Below are 24,150 nucleotides of genomic sequence, written 5' to 3'. Positions count from 1 at the left end.
AGTTTCGACGTAAGTTGTCAGATAAGGCACTTAAATGCATTTTTGTTGGGTATAGTGCACAAAGCAAAGGCCATCGTCTCTACAATCCTGCTTCTCGCAAGATTTTTGTGAGTAGAGATGTTATATTTTCAGAGAATTTAGCACATACACATGCTGAATTTACTATTCCAGCTTCTTCAGATGATGTTTTTGAGGGGATGCTTCCTATAGTATTTGGTTCCCCCGCTGAGGCTCATGCTGAAAATCAGAATTTAGAGCAACCTCCTCCTAATCCACATGCCCCAATTCAGCCACATGCTGATTTTGTACCTCCAAAGGGTGTGGATGAAGTTGTCGGGCAAGAGGGTCAAGAGATACACGTAGCCAGAACATTTTCGAATTGGTTGCTATAGACTCTTAGGCAGAGTTAGGCTTGAGGCACCTTTTCTTGGCAGGACTTGTAGTGCAATGAGGCACGCAGGGGGGCTCTTTTTGTTGAGACAGCTTATGTAGGTACTCTTCTTGATGAAGAAGAACTTGACTCTTTTGAAGAAGCTAAGGATAATGTGCATTGGATCCATGCCATGCACAATGAATTGCAGTCCATTGAGAAAAACCAGACCTGGGATGTTGTGGATTTGCCACCAGGGAAGCTTGCCATTGTTACCAAATGGGTTTTCAAAGTGAAACGGAAGCCAGATGGGTCCATTGACAGGTACAAGGCACGGCTGGTTGCCAAAGGCTATGCACAGAAGAAAGGCATAGATTATGAGGAGACTTTTGCTGTTACATCCCGGATGACCACCATACGGTTAGTTTTTGGAATGGCTGCAAATTTTGTTTGGATTGTCCATCAATTGGACATAAAAACAGTTTTAAATTAATGGGTATTTGGAGGAAGAGGTTTATGTCAAACAACCTCCTAGATTTGAACTTTCAGGCAATGCACTTCAAGTTTGCAAGCTGAACAAAGCTTTATATGGGCTGAAACAAGCCGCACGTGCATGGTATGCCGAGATTGATGCATTCCTGGCAAGTAAGGGGCTACATAATAGTCCCACGGAAAGCACCCTCTACATCAAGAAGGACGGGGGAAATATTTTGGTCATCATTCTTTATGTTGATGACATGCTGCTCACAGGGTCAAATGAGGAAATAATTGCAGATTTCAAAGCTGAGTAGAAAGGTGAAGTTGACCTGATAGATTTGGGCATGCTAAATTTTCATTTGGGGATTCAGTTTATACAAGACAAGCATGGCATCCTTATGTCTGAATCCAAGTATGTGCAAAAGCTCTTGGATAGGTTCAAATTGCATGATTTTAAGCCTATAACCACTCCCGTGGACCTGGGTCGAAGCTTACTATGTATGATGCAGGTGAATCAATGGATGTCACACTTTACAACAAGGCTGTTGGATGCCTCATCTATTTGTGCGATACACGGCTCGATATTCAGTATGTAGTATCTCAGGTGAGCAAGTATATGCACAGCCCAAAGACTACACATTGGCAGGCTGTAAAACGCATCTTCCGTTATTTGCAAGGTACAAAGTCTTATGGCTTGATGTTTCCCAAGGGGGTGACTTGTAGATGCATGCTTACAGTGATTCAGATTGGGTTGGAGACTATGATACCAGGCAGTCCACTAGCGGTAATTGTTTCTTTTTGGAAAAAGCTTGCATTTCTTGGCTGAGCGAGAAGCAATCTACAATGGCTACTTCCTTATGTGAAGCTGAGTACCGGACAGCTTTCACAGCGACAGTTGAATGTGTTTGACTTGGTTGTCATTCTCCAATTCTCACTAATTGTCAGAGTGCTATAGCAGTGGCAAAGAATCTTGTGTTTCATGCTCGCACGAAGCACATTGAGGTTCATTATCATTATGTCAGAGAGAAGTTGCATGCAGGGGAGATTAGTTTGATCTATATGTCAACACATGGCAATGTTGTAGACATCTTCACCAAAGCACTTCCACGTGAGAAGTTTGAGGCATTTCGCATTGTGCTAAACTTATCTCTTTTTGGTGTTTGATCATTACCTTGTACACCACATTGGCACTGCAGGAGGGTGTTAGAATTATTATTATATTCTAGGCAGTGGCCAATGTATTGTAATAAGTAGGTTAGGGGTACACTTTTCTCATTGAGGTTTTTCCCCCTAACCACAGTCCAATCCCTAACTACGGTTAGTGGATAGGATAGGGTTTTGTCAGTTAGACAAAACCCCTCACTCTCATTTTGTATGTACTCATTCTATTCAGTTATTCAGTACACTTACGTTTGCTCTCACTCTTGTTCATTGCTCCCCTTTGTCTCAGAGGATGGACCAGAGCCTTGTATAAAAGGTGTGCTTAGTGTGCCACCTAGATGTGGACTCTTGTCGCTACAAAGCTGTTCTCATACCTCCTCGTGGCATCTTCAAAATACTATCAGCCTACATGCTCTCCTAGAGCTTTAGTGGGCTGCGTAGTTATGTCTTGAAAACTCACCTTGTTGCCGAGGCACTATTTGCGCCTTGATCCTTGACCTCCTGCTGCTTCTGTCTGCAGCCAATGGTTCGTCCTCGCTGTCTTGTATAGACAGCCTGTTGCGAGGCTCTGTTGTGGACCCTCTTTGTTGTTGGGTATGCAGTTCTTCTTGGGTGTGTGGATCAATGGAATGGTGACGCAATGCTAGGGACCAGACAATAGTTGAGAGAACATGAAGTACTTGCAAATGGATAATGAGAAAATACAAGTGGGGGCCAATATAGGCCCCAAAGTCAGCCACAAGTGTTGACCAATGAAGTCAACCTGAGGGTTTACTGAGTTGCTACCTCTAGCTGTGAAGCTGAGTACAGAGCAGCTTTTACAGCCATTGTGGAATGTATCAGATAGCTACTTGCAGACCTTGATGTTGGTTAGACATTTCCCACCACTATCTACACTGAAGAGTGCTTTGGCAATTGCAGGCAATTCAATGTTTCATGCATGCACTAAGCACATTGAGGCTCATTATCATTATGTTAGAGAGAGATGGCGGCAATGGATGTTCACTTGTCTTATGTTTTCACGCAAAACAACTTCACCGAAGCGCTTCGATGACCCAAGTTTGTAGCTTTTCGGCAAGCTTTATACTTGATTCCATTCGTTACATGATATTGTCCTCCCTGTACGTCCATAGGTTGCTATATCCTTTTGGATGACCATTAGCAACCATGGCATTATTTCCAAGTATCTCTGAGATGTTTCCAGAGTACTTCACCCATAATACAAAGGGGGGTTTGTTAGAGTTAGTTCCTTGGTACGGCCTTGTAGGCTTAGTTCTAGTTGTTTTGGGACTTTGGTTCAATTAGTCAGTGTGTGACCAACATAATTTAGGACTATCAACTTTATGACTATTAGTCCTACCTTAGTCCTAGGGTTATTATGACTTGTACTTAACATCAGTTCACTACTACATACTCTGTACGCTCAGTTTGACTCTTCACTGCTGGTTTAGTTCTGCTGTTGTCTTCCTGCTCAGCTCTACATGCTTCACAGTCTTGTGTTCCTTCATGGACCCACGTTGTAAACTTCTGGTGAGAGATAACCTTCTGTTGAGACTCCAGAGTCTGTAATTATGAATTTAGTGAAGCGCTGACGTTTAATCCTGTGCGTCTTTGTACTTGTAATTGGGATATTTCTGAATTATTTTCTATAATGTAGAAATGAAGATATACTATGGTTTATTTGCGAAGAGTAATCTCCAATAACCTTCACCCTTGTAAGTTAAGAAGATGCTTTTGAGCTCTCAAGTAAATTTGAATAAACAAATTGTAGCAAACCTTGCAAAATCAGAAGTTGCAGGGACTGTATGATGGATCACATTGTCTTAATACGTAATTGTACGAAACAGAGACTGTGTGGTGGATCACATTACTATGTGATATGTATCTGTCCTTACCTTGAAATATATTGTTTCTGCTTTATCAGGTGCTGCACTATTCAAGATACAATAACAAAAGTTATAGTATGGAAGATATTCTAAACGTCTTTCCCTTAACAGATTTTGTTACAGGAAGTGAAAATCAGAGAGCAGATTTTGGATCTGATTGTGTACATGCTAATAACTTTGGCAACCCCAGAACAGGTAATTAGGTGTCCAGATGTTGTGCATTATGAAGGCTTATTTCATAATACATGCTATCCATCACTCTGTTAGCTGTAATAATAGATCATTGTAAATTTAGCATATGTACACGGGTCTCTTTTCAATAAGAAGAATGTGATGTAGGAAGGGCGACTTGGAGGTTCTTTCACGTTGCTACATGCAGCTCTGGTCTCTTGTACCTTGCATTTACTGCCTGCATTTGTGGCAGCAGAATGGCCAGATGTTGTGCCTGTTCTTTTAGTGCATCCAAAGGTGAGAAATTTTAAGCTTGTCTTTCAAACTGTTCTCTAATGTGCGCCTGATTGTCTCCAGTTGGCCTTGACATGAGACATCCAGTGGGTCTCAAGTTCAGGATCTCCTCCCTTTATCAAAGCTGTAATTTCTGTCTGTGTCAACTGAATAATTCCTGTATTTAAATTTGATAGGGGTAGCTGCTGATGACTAGAAGCTATTGTTTGGAACATATTATCCTTGAATGTGTTATATGTTGCTTGGTGAAGTCAAGGCTGTCGCCGATGTTTTGTTTCTGTGTGTGATTGTTACAAAAAAAGTGAAACTCAGCTACTTGTCATTGACATATCTTTTTTGTTGTATTGTGGTCCACACAAATCTTTGTTGAGATCTTATCCAAGTTGTGGCGAGCGGTTTATGCTGATTTTTTCAATAATTAATTGTTCACGTTTTTTTGGTAAAATTTTAGCATGTGAAGCATCTGTGAGTGACCAGAGTGTTCCTCTCTTTTTGGCTGTCGGCGTTACATGCTTTGTCAGTGCTAGCCTTCATCGTGGCTGAGTCTGCCCCATTCATGAAGCTATGAATCGGGATTGATGAAAATTAAAGAAAGGCGGTTATTCAATGCCATACTTATTTGTATGAGCTTTTATGTGGGTGAAATGATAAGCTTAGAGGGTGATATGCTGTGTTCAACATTAAATGAACATGCCTTTTATGTGTTTTTATGCATGTTTGCTCTAAAAAGCATAGTCACTAGGGAACGCTGTGAGAGCTTGCTTGTACAGTACATGTAGAGTTGCCGCCTAGCTGCCACCCGCCACCCCATGTAGGACATCGGCGGAGGGAGCCATGCATCACTTAGATAGACAACAGCATGCGACCTAGACTCCTTGGGTTGAGATTCCGAGGGGGCCTTGGAATCAGGTTGATTGAAGAAAACCTGGCAAGCATGCTGTGAACAACCGCAGACATCGGGCACATTGCCGTTAGTAGGTGGGGGAAGGACCCTCATGAGTTTCGACGCCGCAAGAGGAGCAAGCTGAGGGAGCCACCTCAAGGTGTGACCTTAAACACTTGAGGGGGAGGTTGCCTTCGATCTTCTAGCAGACTCAGTTTGTCTGAAAGTTCCTCAAGGCGCTCATCCAGTTCTAGCAGTCCACTTCAGGCTCAGGTGTGTCCCTTCCCATCCCCAGCCGCCCCTCCCCCCCCATCCTCAACCTCTAGATCCCGCCCCCCTCCTACCCATGTCTTCGTCCTTCCCTCCTCTAGCCCCTGCACTTGGGACGCAGTGAGGCCGGTGATCACCCTCATTCTAAATCCCTTCCCACCTCATGGCTGTCGCAGCCTCTTCCTCCTCACCCCTCCCCATAGCCCCGTTTCTCTTTCGCCTACCCTTCACCTGCCGTTAGCCGCTCAACGTCCGCCACTACCTAGACCCGGGCTAGATTGCAACCTCGCCATCTCAATCCTAGCTTTCTTCCTTGCATGGTCACGACACGACTCCCCCTGGGCTAGGCAGGAGTCTTTTCCTTTCCCTCCTTGGACCCTTGAGCCAAAGCGCCGCCCAGGATAACCCCTTAGACAAGACTTTTGGCAAATGGGGCTTTGGAACTATTTGGACATTCTAGATGACTGTCCATTTTGCACTAGAGGTGTCAGTCCCTTGACTCCACTGTCTTGGAAAGGGACATCCGTTGCGGCAGTTGGGAGCCCGTCCCATACTTTCTAGGGCTTCAACTCACTTCCCTAGGGGAGAAGTGGTGGACGCCCCTTGGTTTTGATCTGATGATGATGCTGGATTACTAGAGGTCGCCTCCCCATCTGTGAGCCCCCAAATGAGGACTACATTGGGGGGTTGACCATAGGACAAAAGAGAGGAATTTGGGGCTGCTACAGCCACATGGCCAAGCGGGGCCCCAGTCGACAGGTAGGGGAAATCCAGTCGGTTTTGAATGGGCAGTTGGTTTGGAGGGTCTTGGAGCCCCTATATAAGGGGCCCTTTGGGGCCTCATTTGGCATCCAACAACTCAGCATTCAGGGAGTAGAAAGGAGCATCAAGAAGACCCTACCTTTGGCCTACATCCAAGAGGTGAAGGAGGGACGGAGGAATTGGAGACTTAGCTCAAGAAGGGGCAGTACTGTGCGGGGATCAAGAATGGAGAGTCTACATAAGCTAAGAGAGGAGCACGTGGGCTTAGGGATCTAGGAGTGCCAAGTAGATTGTAGGAGATTTTTTGGTAAGATTAGAGGACCACGGGTTGGTGGGACTTTGCATCTCTCTTTTGTATGGTGTCCGGTTTTGGATGGAAATATACCATTGTGGATTCTATATTTTTGTTGGAGCATTGTCTATTTACTGGCTTGCATACATACTTATGGTTGTGAAGTACACACAAGTAAAGAAGTTTTGATTCCATAGTTAAATACTTTTGCATGCATTCCTGGGGACGCTCTATTAGTCTTCTGCTATCGTCGGAGTTCATGGGAAGTGGAGCTTGAAGGCAAGGACCTTGTTGAAGGACGACTTTGATGCATTGCTCGGGGGGGGGGAATCTACTTCGATACCTAAAGGATTGTACATAGGTAGGAGGCTCAGGTTCAGATAGGTGTCCGAAGGATTGTACCTAGGTGAGAGTTTTGGTGACATGGGAAAGCTTGATTGGACCAATTACCCATTGTGGAAGATGAAGGTTAGGAGCCATTTAGTGTTGAGGGAGTCCTGGGAGATTGCGAATGGGAGAGAGATGATGCCTCAACCCACTGTGACTAGTCCAACCACATCAATGACGACAGCGGTGACGACACTAGCAGATTTTATGTTAGACCTCCTGGGGCACCCTCTAGGCTACACAATGCCTCTCCCTCGAAGGGGTCCAAGTCGAAGAGTCCATCCGAATCCTCCCACCAATCCCAGTGGTATCCGAAAAGAAAGGCACCTCATCCACCTGCTTTGCGAGGTTGCTTTTGGAAGGCCAAACCCACTCTTCCAGATCCCGCTGGACCTCCCTCAGGGGCCTACCTTCCCAAAGCCAGAGGCGCCATTTGGGGGCATCTTGCTCTGGGATGCTTGGAGGATCAACGTGCCACTCCTTACCCAATCGTCCCACCACTTTGATCCTCTGCCAATGAATCTATCGAGACTCCTGTCCATCTCTCGGTTGCTCTCAGTGAGTGCCTGGAGTAGGCCGCCAAGCCCTACACGGAAGAAGCTAGGTTGCCTCGTTGAATCATCATTTTCAAGGGGACCCAAGTCTGAGAAAACTTACCTAACCATTTGCTGTCCAACCACTCGCAGAGTACCTCCCACCAAGACTCGGGAATGGCTAGACCAATCTTCCTCATCCGTTGCCCTGCCCCTCGCATATGCGCTATGGCTCCAAGCCTTGCCTCTGCCTCCATGGGTAATCTGCTCGAGACCCCTCTGATCCATCTGTTTGAGAAACCCAACCTCTTTATAGGTGCCCTCTATGAAAAACCACTCCACCTTGTCGTAAGCCTTCTCAAAGTCCAAGAGAAGAATGGCCAAAGGTTGTGACTTCTCCCTGGTCCAATCCATTGCCCCCCAGAGTGTGAAAATGTTGTCCAAAATGCTGCACTCCTAAACAAAGGCGGTCTGCGTGTCATGGATGATGTTGGTGAGATGAGGCCGAAATCGCAAACTCAAGACCTTGGCTAGGATCTTGTATGTGGTGTCTAACAAGGTGATCGGTCTCCATTGCCGAATGTCTAACCCGTCTCCCCCTTGTGGGATCAAACAAATCCACCCCTTGCTCCGGGATTGAGGAATGGAGACCGTGTCGAAGATCTTCTTGCAAGCTAAGCGAAAAGGGGTGGAGATGATCTCCCAGAAGTTTCGGAAGAAGTCCGGAGTCAATCCATCTTCGCCAGGACATTTCATGGTCGGGAGGGCCTTGAGGGCTTCCCAGACCTCCTCATCCATGAAAGGCTTCTCCAAACTCTGCACAACTCTCGCAAGAGTATCGTCAGAATGTGGTCCCAAACTCTCTCTCAGGCCACAAGGCAGGCTGGAGTCATCCTCTCCGCCTGAAGGAGCTGGTTGTAGAAAACCATAGTCAGCTCTAGAATCTCCTGTGGATCGGTGAGCATAATGCCCTGCGGCCAGAGGAGACATGATGGACTGCTTGAGAGACTCAATCCCTTCTACGTTGGGACTGGGCAACTCCACAGAGGCAACTCTACAGGGATTCTAGCAGGCACCACGATGTCAGACCACTCTTTGGCAGTCCTCTACCTAGAGCAGCCCCGTTGGGATCTTCCCCAAAAGGCGGTCCACATTCTAGAGGACCTCCTACAGGATGAGGAGATTCAGCAAGTTATGGCAGAGATTTGGCAGCAGCGAGAGTCAACACCTCACGAGGGTTGGGCTTTGTGGGTGGCAGATGATGCGATTCACAGGAGCCGTGAGGAGTTTCAGTCCCAAGCCCTTAGACGGAGAAGGGCTCTTTAGGAGCGCGAGCATGCACTATGATGAGACCTCACTTTCATAGAGGGGCTCAATGAGCAGGACCCAAGATCCCAATGGCTTAGTGACAGATATGAGAGCGCGCGCCTTGAGCTCCATGACACAGAGGTTCGGCGCACTGAGTCCTACCACTCCACCCGAGCTCGTTAGTTTCAACTGCTCCCACGTGCTCCCCTCTGAAGGTGGCGTCTCGAAAAAGGATGCACCCCCTGCTTGTCCTCCCCGAACTCCAGGTTGTTGAAGTCTCCTCCAACAATCCAGGAGTCAACATCTGGCAGGCACTGCATCAACCTCCTCCAGAAGGCCGGATAGTGCTGTCTGCATGCCGGGCATACACATTCAGGATTCAGATTTTGGACTCTCCCATCCTGACTGCCCGCCATGGGATAATCTCACCTTGATCATAGATGTCTGGGGCCACCGCCTGCCTCCGCTCCGTCCTACGGCAGGAGACCACACCTCCGAGCCTCTCCTGGGAAGAAGGTGATGGTGCTGTCAGAGATATGATGCTGATAACATGTGCTCTTGTATCAAAAGGAAGTCCACTGCTCGCCCTACCAGTGCCCTCTGCAACTCCCACAGAAGGATAAGGTATTGCGGCTGGCCACGTGCACGGTCGTGGAGCCCATGCACATTCCAACTCACTATGGTTCAACTCATAAGGATGGGGCAATAGGAAACAAGGCTCGCCTATGAGTGGGTGCTTGTTCCAAAAAAACTGCCTTTTGAGACTTTGAGGGGGGTCTAGAGGACGAGTAGTCTGTGTCCGTACGCTGTGTCCGTACGACGACGTACCAGGGTGGACACCGGCTCTATGCCAATCCTCCGCGCCCATTGCAACATGAAGGAGACGTTCACTCCGAACATCTGAGCACACTTCCGGAGTGGCCAGTAATGTGCCGGATCAATCCTTGTCTCAAGCGGCAATCTAATAACCCCTACTATCAAACCATAGATCGGCTTCTCCCGCGTGAAGCTCAACTAGAAGTTCACTTCAGCACCATGAGCATGCCAAAGATCAAGTCCCAGTGGACCCATCCACTCGTCCATCATAGCATTAGATACCCCTAGGGTCCACTTCCAACCTTGTGGAGGCGAACTGGAATCGCCAAACGGGATGTGTCTAGGAGCCCACTACGCTAATCAAACCCCCTTTTCGAGGTTGCTAGATCATGAGTGTCACCTCCAGTGGTAGAGGGTATTAGTCTGGGATCTCCAAGTAGTTCCAGGGTAGACGAGGAGGAGGTGTGGGGGGCAAGAAGAAGCGCGGGTGAGTGGAGCAACGTGATAGGAGGAGTTGTCACGAGGGGGCGGGCGAGGAGGGGCGAGGGAGGTGGAGGTGGGCTGGAGGGGAAGGAGGGGAGGCTAGGCAAGGAGAAGTAGCTTCGAGAGCTGGGGCAGCGTGAAGTCATGCCAGAAGTCTTCAGCGTTGTTACTTAGCAAAATGTTTATTAACTCCTTGTCGTTCCGACGAATTAGACGACGGTACTCGCGTATATTCTTTTCCTAACCTAGAAGATGATGCTTGGTTTCGAGTTGGAGCTGTTGGTGTAAAGCCTAACACTTGTTATTGTACTAGCTATTGCATGGTACTAAACCATGGGGTGGAGGAAGATTGGATCGGGTGTTAAGTGAGAAAGTGTGTGGGGCAGCCTCATGGAGAGATCGTGTGATCAAGGTGGCTTGATCCTTTAAGAGCGGTATGTGGTCAATGTGTCTAAGAAGGTCGGAGAGGCGTGGGGAGTACTCAGGTTTTAGTTTGTGGTCAAAGTATGTCGTCATGGTGGGTAGTGTGTAAGTGGGTTGGTAGTGTGGGTAGTGTGTAAGTGGGTTGGTAGTGTGTGATGTGGGCAGTGATGTGGATATACTAAAAAAAGGTAGGTGTGATCTGTTGCTGGAGGTGGTGATGAGATGGAAAAGTCGACAATATGTGAGGTGAAGGCAGGAGATCCCATGAGATAGTCACCTACACTGGACACCTCCCCCTCCTGTGGAAAACAATTGAAACCACCCGAGGAGGGCCAGCGACTCAGGCAATTATAGATGATAAGGTCATGCATCTTGCCCATGTCTAGTAGTGCGTGTCCATAGGATGTGACTAGGGCCTGTCTGTCTGCGGAGACTCGAGACATCCCGGCCTCATCTATATCAACATCTGGTAATAAGATAAAATCATCACGGAAATCCAGAAGTGATACCTGCCATGTACCTATCCTTGTGTTGAAGTCCCCAACAAGGAGAACTTCCCCGTGGCTCGAGAAGTCCATGATTTTTGGTAGAGGGCTGCATATGGTGAGGTCTCAGCCTTCTTGCTGCAAAATGTGAGGTCTTGGGGAGGAAGTAGCAAATTGCAATGCAGATGTCCTCACGGGGTTGTCAGATCCATACCCATAGGAGCCTGGCACGTGGATTTGGTCTCTTGATAGAGATTGTACTGGTAAGAGATGATCGGTATAGCATTGCCACTCCTCCGGATCCTCGGACGACTCGTCTCTTAGGTCTCATCCTTGCTCCAACGAGGGCTTCTCAGGAACACATCCTGCATTGAAGGTCATTGGCAACAGTCCCATAGGTGGATCTTTTCAAAGGCTCCTCACAAGGAAGGGCTTATCCTTGATGAGGAGTCTTCACAGGGTTTGGCAATGCTTGTCGGGAGGACTCATGCTGGCCAGCCCGTGGTGTCGTGAGGAGTTTGTGAGTCGATCCCTCTTGTGGAAGTTGGAGGTTTGAGATCAAGAGGATTTCAATGGACACACATTGGTTGGGCATAGTGGGATAGTGGCCTTGCCGGTTCATTCGGGGCATGAAGCCATGAAGCCACTTTCCCATCCGATGTAGAGGCATGAGCTAGAGCCTTCTCTCATTTGAAGAGGGTAGGTATTTGGATGCTGGAGATCGACTTTGTGATCCCATAGTCTTGGTTGGAGTGTTTTGCAGGGAGCCTCGGCCCTTCCGTTGGGTAGTTTTCTAGGACCCTGTGCCCCTCAGGATCCAACTTTTTCATCGATCCCTCATATCCTTAGGTTCTGGACAGATAGAGCGGGCATTGGAGGCCTTCTGCAGCCTGAGATAGTAGGAGACACAGAGATGCAGGGCATTCAGAGAGGGTGGATGAGGTGCCTTTCTTCTCATACACGATATGCAGTGATTGTCGGCTCCAGCATGGACTCCCTCAAGAGAGTGGCATTGGGTTGAGCAGCAGGTTCCCAAGAGGCTACGCTTATGTACAAGCTGTAGGCCATAGAAGTTTTTGCGTTTCTTCTGGATGGGGGCCCTTTGGGGGTTCGCCCATTCGGTCCATGGCATGTTCAGATGTGTGTAGATGATAGATGCCATGATTGTGAAGATAGAGATATGGAGACGTTCTAGCATTGTCCCCGCAGCATAGATGATTTGGATGGGGGCCCTCCGAGTTGTTGCTTGGACATAGAGGATATAGTGGGACTTCACTTGGGGGATGGCTGTTTGGCTGATGGAGGGGGGTCACTCCCTCTCCATTGATCCGGCCTCTCCATTGATCCAGGGTTAGCAGGTCTTTCTGATACATCACTGCTTGGAACATTTGGGTTGCGTGCTGCAGTTTTGTGATGGGAGGCCACTAGGTCCCCACGGCAACCACCTTGTTGCCATTTGGCAAGACATAATCTACACCTTGTGCACCATATGGGAGTGCAAGACGTGAGGATCTTGGACGATCGCTAAAAGGGAGGTGTGATTTTGCAAGGCTTGGCTTGCAGGTGTCTTCTATGTATTCATGGAGTGAGGCATTCACTAGATGTATAGTTCTCCACCCAAGTTGCTAGCCCCTGTTTCAGAGATTCCCTAGGCAGTAAGCTGGGTTCTTTGAAAATAGGCTGGTTGACAACCGCTTCTTTTTTCTAGCATATCTTCCACGACTAGCAACCCACGGTTGAGTGATTTGTATAGTTGGTTTTTTCAAGCCCTTTCTCTGGAAAAAAAGAAAAGAAATTGCTAGCAATTGGACGAGATGACCAAAGACGTCACTTGTTCTTTTGTAGCCCTGGGTGAAATCGTCTGTTCACAAGCCACCTCAAGCTTGTTGTCACACTACCTTGGTAATTTGCAGATCGTCTGTTGCAGTTGCACTGCTTTTCTGTAGGCTTTGTGCCCTTTTCGAATTCTAGGCAGTTATGGGGAGGGAAGAAGAGAGCTTGCTGCCTGTAGCTTGCTTGCTGCTAGTTGCTTTCTAGTCAGGCTCCTTTTTTCAGGTGGCAGTGGTGATTTGGTCAATGTATTGCAAATACTGTACCATGTTATCTTTGAATCTTGCTCTTTTCAATTTAAACTGCTGCTGTGTTGAAACACCGATCTGCAGAAGTGTCACTCAGTTTGCTGAGGAATTGTTTAATGATTGTCCTCTTTGTTTGCAAGTGTGGACTTTGCTGAAGATCAGTTGCGACTTTCCGTTGTAGATGCCGTGGCCTTCTTGCAGCCATGTCTTTTGTGTTCTGAAGAAGTTGAATGTAAGATGAGGGAGTATCTCTACCCGATCAGCATAGGCTGAGAGTTTTCAGCATCCTGGTGGGTCCATATGCTGCCCCATAGAAAATGATGGAACAGTGAAGATATCCCTATAAGGTCACCCAAATTTTAAGTAAATTTGTTTTTTTGTCTCCACCTAAAACATATTTGCACTAAAGCTTCGGCAATTGAAACAATTTAAAATCCACTGAATCTTTCATGATAGTTTGTCACATGGTCATGAATTAAAGTAGGCAAGGGACTAATGGTGATCTCAGATAAACTCTTGTAGATGTGCTTATCTTAGGAAAACAAAAGGCCAATCTCCAACTTCGGCCTTAACCATGAAATCTGCTTCCCTTTCATCATTCCTCATTTATCACCTAAGGATTGGAAAAGGATGTAGTTGTATGAGCATAGATATAGATGGGGTGGTTCAAATGATAACCTTAGATATGGATATGTCAATGAATATGCTTTTTTTGGGTATTTTTATGTTTTTGGAGTCATATTTGATCCAAAAGACCACATTTCTACAGAAAAGGGATGATTTTGAAACATTTTCAAGCATTTTTCTGTGACATGTCTGGAATTATGAAGGGGTGTGTAAGGAAAGGAGAACAAAGGAGAAGAGTTCTGAAGAGGTAAGTGGCTGAGAAAAAATATATGAAAAGAAAGTGGGCAGAAAAAAGAGGCACAGAATGTTTGGAGGGGGAGAGGAAGGAAAGTATTTATGTGGGGAGGTAAGGAAAAATGGAGAGAAGGACGTAGGTGAATGATACCAGGGGAAAAGGCCAGCTACTACCCATAATTTGATTATCTGAAATCAAACAAATTTGTCACCAATTTGGCCCTGCATTTTCTTATAGGTATCATTGTTTTCTGAACAGGTTGACATCTTTATGGATGTCACATTTGATGCAGTACGGCGAGATATTGGGCTCCTACAAAGCAAATTCCGTGTCCTGAACACCAAGTTGCTGAGTAATAAAGTAACGCCAACCGTAGCTGAGTGCATGGCTCAAGTCATAGGTCAGCAGTGCGAAGCTTCTGTGCAGGTGCTACAGTCATTATGTCAGCCTCATGCATTCAGAGACAGACTGTTGAACCATAAGGTGAAACTATGCTCTTTGTCCTTCTGCTTTATCATAAAGGGGGGGCAAAGTTATGGAATGGATTTTCCTGCAAACTCTAGCAAAACAATTTCTTCTTTGTGAATGGAAAAAGGTTTTTATACAATTACTAAGGAACATGGCATGAGACATTTCTGCCTATCTTGTCGAGCAATGTTGAATCTGCAGTAGACCTTAGTAATTTTTTAATACAATAAATAAGGAACATGGCATGAGACATGTCTGCCTATCTTGTGGAGCAATAGCGAATCTGCAGGTTTTCACACCTGCACCATCTCAGGTAGGTTCCAGATCAGCATTGTTGGGGTGCACGATGGGGATCAGGCAGTGCCACATCCGCAGTTTGGGATTTGGTTGCACAGAATGTATTTAGTTGTGTGTTTTGGAGAAAACTTTAGATGGAGGGCTTTGTGCATCCTTGCCCCTGGACCAGACTTCAGGAAAGAATTTTTTTCTTTGAGAAGAATGAAAAAGTATAGAGATTGACACATAGTGGGGAAACTGGCAAGATTTGTGGTAGCATTTTGTGTTAAAAGAGAAATGGCCAAATATGCGTTCTGAAGCTTTAGTTGCACAGGAGCACCTCAGCGCTCAGGTAGTGTCAACAACCTAAGGTTGGGCAATGGGGCTGTCAAATCCTACTGTGATTCAGGGGGAAGGGATATTGGTCACTCTGTTACAACTAGCTAACCTGAGAGCCGTTGTTTCACTTGAGACAGAAATTACTGACAGGGATACATTCCTAACTCATCAGCCACACACTTAATGATGAGAAGAGTACACACTTAGTGATGAGAAGAATACACACTTGTGTGAGCTCGTGGAAGGGGTTGGCAGTCGCGCATGTTTGTGGTCACAAAGCAGATTATAATACGTACTGCGGTGGCTTACAGGGACAAATTGATCTTTCCATGCAGCGTGAATGACCAAGGAGCTTAGGTGTGTATTTCAAAAAAAAAAAACCAATTGACTTAAATGTAAGTCGAAGAAGCAGCTTCTAGAGTGGATCCCGTAGAGTCGAGAGTCCGGCCGACCCCACAGGTGTCGCGCCTAGTAGGCCATACACTGTTTGGTAGAATTGCGCAAATGTACAGAACTGTTAGTACGAAACTAAGAGTACATCTGACATATGGATGTACGGCCTGTACGGTGATTGTACCATCACTCTGTTGTGCACTTGCCTTGTGTTGAAACTTCGGGTCGAACACAAAGGCAGTTGCATGCATGGGAGAGTAATATTGATTCCATCTGCTCACAGCCAACTCTTCCAATTCTCTCAACCTTTGGGGATCCTTTTCTATTTCTCTGATATTCTCAATCATCCGATCCATCCTCTCATACACCTTACCAAGAAAAGGCATATCTCCATCAACTCGGTTAAGCAGCTTCACAATAGGCACACATAGATCAACAATGTGAGATGCATCAGCCCAAAATTCATCACTGCCTATGCACAAGTCATAACAATAAATTCCAAGAGCCTGCCTAGAAGTGGGCCATGCATCCCACTCTGGGCTTGCCACAACTTGTTTTAGTGCAGGTCTCATTTCAAGGAGCCTGCGAAGCATCAAAAAGTTGTATGCAAATCTTGTCTCTGCATACTTCAAAAGCTCCTTGTTGGCAAATTTACGGTACAAAGCAAGAGAAAATTATGTCGTGTGATGAAGTTAACCACCTCTTTTCCATTGTCATTAACATTCTTGACCCAATCCAATTTGCCAATGTCTTTCAATAAATTATTTAAGCAATGTGCTACATAAGCACTCCACTGGATATGAGGATACTTTTGCTCCAATAATGCACCTGTTGCCTTATTGGTATTTTACCCATCTAAAATAAGTTGCAAAACATTAGACGGCCCCACATATTCCACTGCATCTGCCCACATTTGCATCAATATAGGTGCTGTTTTTTGTTGCACTCCACACTCTATGGAGTGTATGTAGAGTGCAGATCCCCTACAATATGCAAGGATACCCTCTAGTGAGTGACTTCGCACATCACTCCATCCATCTGCAACCAAACTTACCCCATACTTTACCCGTTTCTCTTTCACAGGTTCAATAGCTTGCTTAACTGCCACCACTGTTGGAACACTGAAAGGAAAGAGTAGAGTTGACACAAAATCAGAATACTTGCTTATAGAATGAAGAAGAAAGAGGTCCTTAAGTAGGCACCTCATACATGGTCACTGACATCACTGATGACCTCAAAGCTCCACAATCATCTCCTCAATCTGCTCCTAGATTCACTCAATCATCCTATGTGGCTTTTCCACCACCTAACTGTGCTTGTGGGCACCTAACTGTGCCTCTAGCACTCACACATAGAAACATAAGGTGTGCCTGAGGCATACACCTTGAGATATCCCAACAAACCCCCCCTTAAGGGAATGCCTCAAGCTATGTCAAGGATACATCTAGTCTCATAGTTTCTCATGCCATCTCATGGTGGTCAAGGATAAATCTATGGCTAGGTTCTCATGCTAGCAAGGGTTTCCTTGGGTGTAAGGTAAACAAAAAGGGATACAGAAAGACCTTCCAATGGTTATCTCTCCTGCATGTACATGCACACAATGTCTGTAGGAGGTACCATGGAACAAAACATACACATGGCCTACATCATAACGTGACCAGAGGTGTTTACAAAACACTCAAAACACAATAGTTTATTTTCATTCATTTTGGAGGACTATCCAGGCTGAGTACCTTGACATAAAAAGAGAGATCTGGAGCATACATAGAGATGTTTAAAATGCATAATCTTCATGGAATGCCTCATCTTGTGGAGGCTCATCTGTAGGTAGATTTGCATTTTCTTTCTTTGAAGTTGCTTCCTTTTTGGCAACCATTGTTTTGGCAATCTTCAACAAGGAAGTCAGGTTGGCATTTTCATCCTTTGTAGCATAACAAGACATTGCTTTATGTTTTGGCTTTTCACATATTTTGCATAAGCAAGCCATGAGAGGCTCTAACCCAGGTATTGGGTAGTGTCTTCTCTCTTACAGGGCTTAGAATAACAACTGAAATGCTTCAAAATATAAGCATTTAATGTAGCAAAGTCTTGTGACCAAATTTCAAACAATGATGCTTCTTCTTACATGCTTCATAGAAGTGGCTAAAATGAATACTTTCCAATCAAAACCAGGTCTAGTAATTCAAAACAAAACTAAAGCCACACTTGTACTGAAGTTATTGAAAGCTTCAAAAAACCAGAAATGCTAGAGTAGCATTTTATGTAGCATCATCTTCAAAAACTTGTCCAAAACTGTCAAAACTGAAAAGCTGAACTTGGAGGGCTTGTAGCTCACTCTTCAAAGCAAGGAAAAGAGGGCTTTCTGAAGCAAAAGAAAGCTCATATACCAGAGAAGGTCCAGCACAGAGGTTGGACGAAATGGTGCGCACTTTTGCCCGGGAGAGTTGCTACAGGCTGAAACTGAGTTTTGACGATTTCTCCCTCGTTACTGAACCAAATGACCTGAAAAGTGGCTCAAAATCTTCGTCTTGAGGTCGCCCATCTACTCCTAAGAGGGCTCAGGCAATGGCGGAGCAGGCAGGGAGTATTGAGCAACAGAAGAAATTCGCTGTTTGGAGAATGGCAGCCACCACAGACGTTTTTTCTTCAATTGCTTGCAGGTGGAAGTTCGCCCATACTAGAGGAGTTTCCAGCTCAGAGGGTTTGAGCAATGGCCGTTTGTAGATGGAGAACCAAGCTCTCAAAGATTTTGGGAAGAAAGAGGAAAATGGAGAAGAAGAAGATGAAGAATTGATTTCTGACACCATCTCTTTGAAGTAGGGTGATCTAGCAACATTGAAGCTAATCCCATTGGAGTAAAAAAATCGGGCCACAGCTGCATCTACTTGTGCCTTCCTTTGCGGATGCCGTGATGTGTAAAGACTGCCCTGCCTATGTGTAGCAAGAATATCAGTAGGAGCTCCATGTGCACTCGCAGAAGAAGAAGCCGTAGTAGCAGAGGGAAGAGGACTCCGAAATGCAATGGCCTGCTGATGAACACGTGCTGCATGAGCACCTGAAGAAGCTCCTACATTTGTGGAAGCCATTGTCTTTGCCCTTTTTGTAGTGGGCAATACTTCAACCCCTCTTTGCAGCCTTTCTTTCTCTTGTGGTGAGATTACGGAGCACAGCCCAATCCCCCCATCCTTTATGCCAAGAAGATGACATTTGACCTTATCAGGGTTCCCTCCTCGCTCCAATCCACACCATCTGCATCTAAACTTGCGAGCTCCTCCTTTCTTGGAGTCATACTTGCCTACCAAATCAACTTGGCTCCACCAATAATCCGATTGGGTGAACTCCTTCTCTTGCTGAGGGACAACGCTTTGTGAAGCCATATCCATGAGCAAAAAGAGCACTTGTACAAGCTGCAATAGATAAAAATTCAAAGGGAAAAGCCAAGAATCAATGGTTGCAGCCAAAAAACAGCAAGATGTTTGTGGCAAGAGAAGCATAGAGAAAGGAAATGTGCTCACCAAAGCCGGGTGTCCAAAAGAGCAGCCACTCGTAGGGCTGGGAGAGAACCAGGCGGGCCAAGAAATCGTGGGGGAGAGCAGCAGGTAGGCGAGCAGAAAAACGTGACGAAGAGAAGCAGGCGGCGACATTTTTTTTTTTGGTTGTCCCTGTTTTTAGGTCACGCCCGAAACGGCACCGGAAATGGCACGTTTCGGCTCTGAAATGCCGTTTCAGATGCCGTTTCGGCGTTTCTGCACGTTGTTTTGGGCCGCATTTCGCATTTTGAGGGGTCGGGCACGGGGGAAACGCCGTTTTCGGCCTAAATTGCGCCGTTTCGGCATTTCAGCGTAACTATGGGTCGAAGTCTTCTTTGAACTCAGAGCAAAGAGAAAAAGCGAGGAGAGAAGGCTTGTGTTTTGGATGCCTTCAGCCTCATAAGTGTGGAAAGATTGTCCACGAAACAAGGATCGTCGGATGGCTGAGATGGTGATCTCAGAATGCGACGTGGAAACGGAGGAAAGTCCCATAGCAGAACAGATGCAGATTCAGCTAGCGGGATCTTCTCAAAGGTCAGTACCTATTTTGTTATGTGTGTCTGTTGCTAAGCTAGTAAACAGTGCACCTGATAATATCCTATCAAAGCCCACAGCAACAAGTATACAGTCTTTAACGATACGGAGTTAATTAAGATGAAGGGGCAAGTAGCCAATCATGACGTCATTGTGTTGTTTGACTCAGCGTCGACGCACAATGTAATCAACTCCAAGCTTGTAAAGAGGTTGAAATTAAAGACTAGCCCATCTGACTATGCATACACAATTAGAATGGCAGACAGAAGTTCAACTGAAATATGGGACCAAAGGGTTACCGAGTTGGAACTTCGAATTCAGGACTATGGAGAGAAGCTTGATTTTGAAATGACAAAGCTCGCTCACGCAGATATAGCCCTAAGTAAGGCTTGACATTCTAGGAAGAATCCAGCCATAGATTGAAAAAAGCACATTTATCAGTTCAAGATGAATGATGTGCTGTATGTCTTATAAGGTGAAAAAGATATACCTCAAGGGCTGTTGGTTTCTGTAATGGAAGTTCGAAAAGCTCAAAAAGAGTTTTTGTTTCTTTGTACAGCATTGGTAGAGCCGATTGATGGTCCTTCGGCTAGCACTGATGTTACCAGACACTAGGGGTTCTGGACCATGCTATTGTGGGAGCATGGCGAGTGGGGAGAGATCCCAAGAGAGAGCAGCTTCTTGTTATACGTTTCAGAGACACGCAGGCATGTCTGGTAGCTTTGCGTCATAGATCGGCTCTACGTGATCACCCCACTACATCTATGGATGAGGACATGACTACGTGCTCTTTTGGAGCTACGTGATGCGGCTTGTAAGGAGGGGAAGTGGGCAGTAGTGCGGGATGGACGTCTCATCATTGGACCCCGCTGACCACCTGACCGCTCCTCCGCATGGTCTGAGATTCTGGATATTGAGACCCTCGCTTGCACACTCCGATTCGAATCCCAACATGGCCTACCAAGCGACCTAGACACGTTACGTGAGTATCGCCGTCTAGTTCACCAAAAGAAACATAACTTTGTTTGCCAAAACCAGGATGAATTACTAAACATTCTTCTGAGTAATAATTCCAAAGACTTTTGGCGACGATTTCTTAAACGGCGGTCCCTTTCACCACTTACAGACACTATAGTTTGGCACAACTACGTCCGCACACTTTATGACATCCCCAACTAGTCCACACCTGATCTCTCGCACATACCACTACCGACCTCTTGTACTCTTTTCTCTAAGAGGGGCATCAAAGACGCGGTCATGAAGCTTCATGATGGCTGAGCGAAGGATCATGAGGGTTTATGCACCGAGTTTGTTCCATAAGGGATTGATATTCTAGCCCCTATCCTTGCAAAGCTATTTAATGAAGCAGTTTGTCTCGGTTTCCCACACACTTGGACCCTCAACACTATCACAGCTATCCACAAGGCACGGGATCCCATGGATCCAAGTAACTACATGACCATTATGATCGGGCATGTCATGTCTAAGATATATGCTTCAGTGACTATCAGAGATGCACAGACCTAGAGCAGATGGATAGGTGGCCTTTCGACGTGACCACGGGACCATGGATCACCTCGTGACAACTAGGAGTGTCATAGAGGAGGCCAATTTACGGAGACAGAGGGTGTATTGCTACTTTGTGGATTTCTGCAAAGCCTTCGATATAGTACCTCGAGCACGACTCATTAGGCAGTTACAAGAGCTAGGATATGAGCCGGAGAGAGTTTAACTGTTAGAAGGGGGGCGGATGGACATATGAGATCATGAGCACCATTGGGGTCAAACAAGGTTGTCTACTCTCACCGACCTTGTTTAGACTCTACATAGACGAGCTTGATTCTTTTATGAGGACACTAGGAGGAGTTGGTTATTCTCTAGTTGGTTACTTGCTCTAAATTCTTTCGTACGCTGATGATGTGGTGCTATTATCCTCGTCCACTGAGGGGATCCAAAGACATCTACATGCACTACTAGCTTTTTGCGAGTCCCATGACTTGAAGGACAAGCTGGGTAAAACCAAGGTTATTGCACACAGAGAGCAGTTTACTTTTGACGGGGCACTAGTTGAGATTTTTGCATCATACATATACCTGGGAGTTCTGTTCTCTGGACCTATCTTCACGATGAGACTGGCGATGCTGACCCGCCTGAGTAGAGGTTACGCCTCCCTGGCCCGACTGGAGAGACAATGCTTCCACTCGCACATTCAGGACCTGCGGACCAAGGTTCTCCTTTTTGACTACTTGGTCCAACCTGTGGGCATGTATCGTAGCACTTGTTGGGGACTAGATCTCTCCGACACAGAGTGGACTCGAGTGGAGAGATTACAGGTTCTCCTACTATCACGGATAATACACAGCAAACCATATGGCTCTCATCAGATCATTTAGGCTAAGTTCGGGGCATCCCGAATGTAGTTAGATACAACATTGCAGACTATCAATTACCTCTACCGCGTGCACGCTTATGGCTGATGTACCAAAGGGCGATGCAGGTTATCTTGGTTGGCACTAGTTGTTAGAATTATTATGATATTCTAGGCAGTGACCAATGTAGTGTAATAAATGGGTTAGGGGTACTTTTCCCTCATTGAGGTTTTTCCCCCTAACCACAGTTGTTAGAATTATTATGATATTCTAGGCAGTGACCAATGTAGTGTAATAAATGGGTTAGGGGTACTTTTCCCTCATTGAGGTTTTTCCCTAACTACGGTTACTTGAAACTTCAGTGACATTTGCTCAATTTCACCCCAAAATTTAGGGCTTTTGGTCGTAAACGGCTATTTCAGGCATTTTGGGGGGTTTGAGTTAATTTGTCCTCTTTTGGATGCAATTTCATAGTTAGGGTAAATGAAAACGGGGAAACAGGGAACGGAAACGGAAACGTTTCGGGATGTTTGGGAGGGCTGAAACGGGGAAACGCCACGTCAGCAAGGGAGATTTAGAAAAGGGAGTTTGGAGATGAGAACACACACATTTAGAATGCTACAGCCTACAGCCTACATGTAACTGTGCATAATACTTACCACATGGCACAATGTCACTTAGAAGCTAGAAGTTAGAACTTAGAATTTAGAACAAGTTACAAATTATAACTTAGAACTTGGAGCTTAGAAGTTAACTTAGCAATAAGAAATACATATTACAAATATAAATGACAAATCTGAAATCAATGAGAAAAGCTGAAGATTGACAAGTTACAAAATACCAAAGGCAATATAATTTATGATTCATATATTATTATGTCTCATTGTCAAGACTCAAGACTCAAGACTCAAGAGTCAAAAGTACAAAATTTAGATTCCCAAAAGCCTAGGCTCTAAGCCTTAAGGCCAACCGCTACATCACTGATGATATGATCAAAATCCATAATGTAGATTCTAGAATCTAGATAGCTCAGCTGCTCAAGAGTCCTCCTCCTCCCTCCTCCTCCTCCTCCACTGCCATCTCCTCATCATCGTTGTCGTCGTCATCGTCCTCCCCCTCCTCATCATCATCAGTGAGGGTGTCATCAGGCTTATGAAAACCAATGAACTTGTCATGAGTGTACTCCTATCTCATCCTGTTAAGCAAACGCAAGTTTGCATTAACAAAGACAAGATCGTTCGCCTTGTGTGCTCTGAGACGGTTCCTCTTCTTTGTATGGATGTGGGCAAAGCTGCTCCACATGCGCTTACAAGAGGAGGAGCTACAACCTTGGCTAAGAATCCGAATGGCAAGCGATTGCAGCTGTGGGGAATCAGCTCCATAATCCTCCCACCATGTAATAGACCCAACTTGAAATCTGAAATTTGAAAGATCATAAAATTTAGATATATGGCAAAGCTCATGAAATCTGAAAATTATGAATCATTAAATAGTAAAATTTAAGAATTTAAATGAGTTAGGATTACCTGTCATGCTGGGCATTTGGCCATCCAAATATGCCCTCCTTATTGCGGTAATTGGCGAGCTGGTCCTTCACTGTCCGGCAAGCCTCTGGCATTTGCACCATCTTCTGAAGAGTGAGGTTCCAACCACGGATCACCTCTGCAGCACTTTGTTGTGCAGTTGCCTTGTGTTGAAACTCTGGGTCCAACACAAATGCAGCCGCATGAATGGGAGAGTAGTACTGATTCCACCTAGTCACAGCCAAGTCCTCCAGCTCTTTCAACCTGTGGGGATCTTTCTTTAACACTCTGATATTTTCTATCATACGATCCATCCCCTCATATACCTTGCCAATAAAAGGCATGTCTGCATCAACCTTTTTTAGCAACAAGACAATCGGCTTACACCAGTCATACAAGTGTGATGCATCAGCCCAAAAGTCATCGCTGCCTATGCACAAATCGTACACCAATATCCCAAGAGCGTGCTTTGAAGTGGGCCATGCATCCCACTGTGGGCTTGCCACAACCTGCTTAGGAGTAGGTCTCATTTCAATGAGTCTGCGAAGCATCATATAATTGTATGCAAACCTTGTCTCTGCATACTTCAAAAGCTCCTTCCTTGCATAGGTGCGATACAAAGAGAGAGAAAAATGATGGCGTGTAATGAACCCAACTATCTCTCTTCCATTATCAATTACAATTTTCACCCAAGGTAATTTGCCAATGTCTTTCAACAAATTATTCAAACAATGGGCAACACAAGAACTCCATTGAATATGGGGGTACCTTTGTTCC

At 45.6% G+C, this 24,150-nt stretch overlaps 1 protein-coding gene across 3 annotated transcripts in view; it reads left to right on the top strand.

Moving 5' to 3' along the window:
* The window catches only part of LOC147882324 (sequence-specific DNA binding transcription factor ATNDX), a 96,901-nt gene that overhangs the window by 36,299 nt on the left and 36,452 nt on the right, over positions 1–24,150 (top strand). For all 3 annotated transcript variants that reach the window (XM_087400568.1, XM_087400565.1, XM_087400564.1), the window contains exons 5-7: positions 4,006–4,089; positions 4,234–4,362; positions 14,200–14,424. In XM_087400568.1, the coding sequence (XP_087256694.1) occupies positions 4,006–4,089; positions 4,234–4,362; positions 14,200–14,424 (438 nt within the window). The remainder of the gene's footprint in view (positions 1–4,005; positions 4,090–4,233; positions 4,363–14,199; positions 14,425–24,150) is intronic.

The sequence above is a fragment of the Dipteris shenzhenensis genome, chromosome 29 (genome assembly GCF_047967505.1).
Source record: "Dipteris shenzhenensis isolate YYH24624 ecotype China chromosome 29, Dip_SZ_1.0, whole genome shotgun sequence".
NCBI lineage: Eukaryota > Viridiplantae > Streptophyta > Polypodiopsida > Gleicheniales > Dipteridaceae > Dipteris > Dipteris shenzhenensis.
The sequence above is the reverse complement of the archived record's forward strand: the minus strand, read 5'-3'. Positions and strand labels throughout refer to the sequence as shown.